Source organism: Venturia canescens, chromosome 3 (assembly GCF_019457755.1).
Source record: "Venturia canescens isolate UGA chromosome 3, ASM1945775v1, whole genome shotgun sequence".
Taxonomy (NCBI): domain Eukaryota; kingdom Metazoa; phylum Arthropoda; class Insecta; order Hymenoptera; family Ichneumonidae; genus Venturia; species Venturia canescens.
Window position 1 is genome coordinate 21,945,682 of NC_057423.1, and position 6,065 is coordinate 21,951,746.

Sequence of the window (6,065 nt, forward strand, 5' to 3'; positions counted from 1 at the left end):
TGTTGAACATTTTTTAACCTGCAGAGGTATTTCTCAAAAAGGCGCAAGAAGGGATTTTTGAAGTCAACCGCACTTCCTCGATTAGATCCTGGGTACCACATTCGAGTTTCCAGAAAAGTCAAGATTTTTCCTCCCCCCTACTCATCCCCACCTTAGAAACGAAAAAAACGCGTATATAAAATGAAACAATTTTGAGGAAGGTCCAGACTCTGTTGAGACGACGTAACAGTTACATTTCGAGTCAAATTCCGTTCAGCGCATCATGTCTCTCACCGCCGACATCGCTACCGAGCATTTGCTGCGTATGCAAGCAACTCTCCTGCGGACGTTGGAGCAATTTTTGGTGTGGGAACACCAATGTGATACCCTCATCGAATCGTTGGAGAAGCAAGTCTGATCGAAACGACCACGACTGGGATATCACCACTCGGTCACTTCGCAAACCTTGCGTCTCGAATGTTTGAAGCAGGCAACACGCCAACGCTTCATATATTGGGGCGGAGGATTAAATGATCATGGATTAACATGGCGTGAAATTGACAGTGCATTTGAGAATCGCTTGTCAACCGGCGCTGTGATTAATCGTGATCATATCGACCCACGAAAGTTTCTATTGGATGCCTATGAGCTTGTTGAAGACCAAGTGCAGGCTCATATTCGCAAATATGATAGTATAAAAGTGAACAATTCGTTTAACGGAGAGTTTACCGTGGGCGATAAGCGGGCGAATAAAAGTGTTAACACGGAAAATGTTGAACTGTTCACAACATCGGACTTGAATGAGTGGTATCGAAAGCGAGTTGTGGAGCCGACCCTGAGATCGCTCGAGGAGTTCCAGAAGAGTGACAATGGCTAGACATTAACATCAATAACAAATTTAACTGTGAACATCAACAAGTACAATGCTTTGCGGACGGGATGTCACGTTTCATTGGCGAAACGTATACAGTTGAAAAGAGCGGTGGTAACTGTGAAAACGGCGGATAATGCGTGTTTTGGATGGGCCATGACTGCTGCACTTTATCCAGCAGAAAAAAACACCGATCGCACATCCTCTTACCCGCATTATTCAACGATATTCAACTTCCAAGGCATCAACTTCCCTATGACGTTGGACCAGATTGGGAAATTTGAGAAGATGAATAATCTCTCAATCAATGTCTATAGCGAGAAGGAGGAAGTCATTTTACAAGTCCGCGTGAGCAAGGAGAAGAAAGAGCAACACTTCAGCTTGCTTTACATCGAAGACGTATCGGGATGTGTAATTGGACACTTCGCATGGATCAAGAATTTATCCCGGCTTGTCAACTCACAACTCAATTCTGATGGGCACAAGAAATACATCTGTGATCGGTAAGTGTTCAGTAATACCGATCATCGGGATCGGCGGGACGCACTCGGGCCACACGCGCGGGGTGGTTAGCGTAAAGCTTCGGTCTATGCACTCATCGGAGATTGTCTCAATAAAAGCTCACATTTTGTCAAAGTTAATGCCTACTCTCCCTTCATTTACACCTCCTCACATCTCACTTTCTCATCTGCAAGGTCTTCCACTTGCAGACCCGGAATTTCTCTCACCAGGGTCCATCGATTTAATTCTCGGGGCAGACATCTATGGGCAACTCATTCGGGAGCAGATCAAACGGGGGCCTCAGGGCACACCGATTGCACAGAATACGGTTTTATGGACTCTTCTCAACATTCAGCCGGGCTGGTTCATCACGCTGCAGTGGATCACGGGTATCAGGAGCTTCAGGATCTCCTCACACAGTTTTGGGTACAGGAAGAAGTCCCGGGCTCGGGCGAATCGCACCTTACTCCTGACGAGCAGGAATGTGAGACTCAGTTCTTGACGACACACAAGCGGCACTCAGACGGGCGGTACGTCGTCAGATTGCCGGTTAAATCCACATCAGGGACGTTGGGCGGGTTTTTTCAAACAGCCTGTCTCCATCGACTACAATGCAAACTCAATCGGGATTCAAACTACAAGGGCCTTTACGACACGTTTCTCGGGGAATATGAATTATTGGGGCACATGACTCGAGTTGCGGGCAACCACGCCCCTCTCCGGCCCATTTACTACTTGCCACACCACGGGGTGCTCACCACAAAGTTACGTATTGTATTCAACGGGACGTGCAATACAGATTCGGGGATTTCGCTTAACGACATTCTGCACACGGGCGCGAAGCTGCAGCGGGATATTTCAGACGTTCTTTTGTGGGTCAGACGACATCGTTTCGTCTTCGCGACCGACATCGTTAAGATGTTCCGGCAAATTCGGGTTCACGAAAGTGATTGGGACTTACAACGCATTTTATGGGTGAACAAGGACGGGCGGGTCGTTCCATTCCACCTCACCACGGTTACTTACGGTACTCGATCAGCACCATTTCTCGCGGGACGGGCCCTGGATCAACTGGTTAAAGACGAGGGCGGGAAATATCCCGAAGCTGTTGTCCCTTTTACAAAGGGGCGATATGTGGACGATATTTACGGCGGTGCTGACCAGCTCGCAGATCTCATCACGCAAGCGGAGCAACTCATTGGGATTTGTACAGCGGGCTGCTTTCCTCTGGCCAAATGGCAGAGCAATCATCTGAAGCTTCTTACTGCGGTAGGGGCGACCTCATCAACGGAAAACGCTCGGGTATTTGAAGAATGTGAGACTAAAGTCCTTGGCCTCGCATGGATTCCTCACACTGACGTGTTCAAATTCACGGTTCACAAGTACACAGCTGGGGAAGGGATCACGAAACGCATCATTCTCTCGGAAATCGCACAATTATACGATCCTCTGGGTTTTCTCTCACCGGTAACGATTCGAGCCAAAGTTCTCTTACAAAGGCTTTAGTTAGAAAAATTAAATTGGGACGACCTCGTGTTAACGGAAGTTCGCAAATCCTGGGTCGCGTTTCGGCAGGAATTATCGCATCTCGGGCCGGTTTCGGTACCGCGGTGGCTCAACATCGCGCCGGGTACATAGGTCGAACTACACGGGTTTTCGGACGCATCTCAACTAGCAATGGGGGCAGCTGTGTACGTTCGGGTTTCGGGCACGGGTAATCAAACAACGGTCTCACTAGTCTGCGCTAAGACTAAGGTCGCACCGATCAAACGGCTCACAATTCCTCGGTTGGAGCTCGCAGCAGCGGTGCTGCTTGCTAAACTTACACACCACGTGCAAAACGTACTGGGCCTTGATGACTCACGGGTATACCTATGGACGGACTCAATGGTAACGCTCACTTGGGTCACTTCTCATTCTTCACGGTGGAAGGACTTTGTTCGGAATCGGATATCCCTGGCACAGGAGCTCGTGCCAAAGGCCCAATGGAGATTCACACCGGGTCGGGACAATCCAGCGGATTGCGCATCACGGGGGCTAACCATCTCACAACTCGCGCGACATTCATCATGGTGGGACGGGCCTCACTGGTTAGCAAAAGACTCATTCCATTGACCAACTCAACGCATTGGGACGGGGGACGCAGCGGCGCTCGAAGAGCGGCCAGGTCTTACACTCTCACTCGCAACATCACCCTCACCGGTTTACGATCTCATCTTGAAATACTCATTTTTCACACGGTTGTTGCGGATCACCTCATGGCCCTTCAAGGCGATTACAAACCTGAAAAGACCGGGCGACGGTACATCGGGTTCAGCCAACATCACACCTGGAGACCTGGAAAACTCACGGCTTTATTGGGTGATGAAAGACATTCAGGGAGCATACTTCACTTCAGAGCTCAAAACTCTCACATCGGGCTACACTCTCCCGAAATCGCATCCGATCACGCGATTAACGGGCTTCATAGATCATCAAGGCATTCTCAGGGAGGGAGGACGGCTGAAGCTCTCAGCCTCACAACCTGATAGCAAACACTCAGTCATTCTCCCTTGGGACTCACCAATTACGGCACTTCTCATCGCTGATGCCCACGAGCGTACTCTTCACGGCGGGACTCAACTCACTTTGGCTTATCTATGGCAGAGCTGCTGGATCATCGGCGGACGTGGGCCAGTACGCTCATACATTTTGCGCTGCGTGCGGTGCGCGCGCTTCCGGGCGCTCAAGGCACAGCAACTAATGGGTCAGTTACCAATCTCACGGGTTACGCCGGCAAGGCCGTTTCTCTTCTTGGGGGTCGACTACGTGGGGCCAGTTTCACTCAAAAGCTGGCGCGGGCGTGGGAGCAAATGTCACAAAGGCTGGTTGTGCATTTTCGTTTGTTTCGCTACCTCCGCTATGCACCTTGAGGTTGTTACAGATTTAACCACGGACGGGTTCCTCGCAGCACTTAGACGGTTCACGGGCAGACGCGGAATTCCGCACACGATCCACAGTGATTGCGGAACCAACTTTCAGGGTGCAGCAGCGGAGCTACGACAATTATTCAAGACGGGTACACGGGAATCCGAACACATTCAGCACACTGGGGCAACTGACGGGATTAAATGGGTGTTCAACCCACCGGGGGTACCTCATATGGGCGGGAAATGGGAGGCCGCAGTAAAATCGGTCAAGTATCATCTCCGGCGGACGATTGGGGATGCCAGTCTCACGTTTGAAGAATTTACGACTCTTCTCACACAAATTGAGGGCATACTCAACTCGCGGCTGTTGGAGCCTCTGTCGGATGACCCGGATTCGGTTCTCACCCCTGGGCATTTTCTCATCGGGGACACACTCACCTCTATTCCTGAGCCATCATTACGGGATGTGCCTCAAGGTCGCCTCACACGGTGGCAATGGCTCCAAGAACGGGTTCAATACTACTGGAAGCATTGGTCATCGGGTTACCTGCAACGACAGCAGGCTATATCAAAATGGCATCATCCGAGTCACGACATCCGGGTCGGGTCTATGATTCTACTCATGAACGAAAACACGTCACCCACAAAGTGGCCACGGGCACGGGTCACACAACTACATCCGGGAAAGGACGGGCTCATACGGGTGGTTGCTCTCAAAACGGCGACGACCACACTCACACGGCCTATCACCAAACTGGCACTCTTGCCAGTGCCTCAACCGGGATCAATCGACAGCACTGCTGCCGATGGCGGGCGGAATGTTCAGGATTGAGCGAGGCCTTGACGGTAGCGCGAGATTATTCGGGCCGGCAGGGTCCCAGCTGTGTCTTGGGCAACCGTGGATCGTGTCAACTGTACCGGGCATCCAGCTCTCGTAGCAATTCTCCACCCGTAGCAAGTCTATTTTGTCTCAAGTGTGGATCGTGTCAACTGTACCCAAAGCCAGCTCTAATCCGTGCGAACCCGACATTTCCCCGTAGCTCGCTTATCCCCACTCTTCGCTCTAACGAACCGAACAAGTCCCCACCGTGTCAACCGAGCCGGGCATCTCTCCACCGTAGCAAGTCTCTAAGTGTGTCAACTGTACCCCGTCTCAAGTGTACAGCGTACCAGCTCGGCGTTACCCCTACGCTCGCGTATCCCCACTCGACACCGCTTTTCGAACGCACAGACCAGGAAAGTCGCGACTGTGTCAACTGTACCCTGTGTCAAGTATATCTCGTAGCAGTTCTACGTTTCCCCAACGCACGCTCGCGTATCCCTACTTCTCACCCCCTAGACTGTTCAAACGGGGTCGCCTGTACAAATGAAGCACCGCAGCAGCGAGAACATTTCTCCATGTACCGATAACTGATTGCGCTAGTTCTCTACTTTACCAATCTATTTCTATTCAAAACTTTATGGAATAAACCTTATAATGGCTTAATTCACAATGCTAATTTCTTATATCGGATCATGCAATTAAATGCGTTTCGAATATATATTATAATTATTAAGCGAAACAATATTGCTATGAAATAGTTTTGCTATTAAAAGCTGTACGCGCATAGCATAACTTTGCTCTCTCTTCACGCATTCATCCGTACATTATTTCAAATCTTCCATTCGAAATATTCCACCACAATAATATATTAGGGTGATTCAGAGAAAAGATTTTTTTTTCTCAAAATCGTAAGCAATATGTTGATAATTTTCAACGACTTGAAATTGTTTTTCCTATTTCAGCGAAAAATGATGATAAAAGA

At 49.7% G+C, this 6,065-nt stretch overlaps 2 protein-coding genes across 2 annotated transcripts; both read left to right on the forward strand.

The window, feature by feature from the left end:
* The first annotated feature begins 1,138 nt into the window (after positions 1-1,138).
* Positions 1,139-2,857, forward strand: LOC122408482 (uncharacterized). The gene is made up of 2 exons (XM_043415275.1): positions 1,139-1,353; positions 1,561-2,857. Exons 1-2 carry the CDS (start codon positions 1,139-1,141, stop codon positions 2,855-2,857), a joined length of 1,512 nt encoding a protein of 503 aa, XP_043271210.1.
* A 171-nt stretch (positions 2,858-3,028) lies between these two features.
* On the forward strand, positions 3,029-5,092 carry LOC122408483 (uncharacterized). Its single transcript, XM_043415276.1, has 2 exons — positions 3,029-3,353; positions 3,498-5,092. Exons 1-2 carry the CDS (start codon positions 3,029-3,031, stop codon positions 5,090-5,092), a joined length of 1,920 nt encoding a protein of 639 aa, XP_043271211.1.
* The last annotated feature ends 973 nt before the right edge of the window (positions 5,093-6,065 follow it).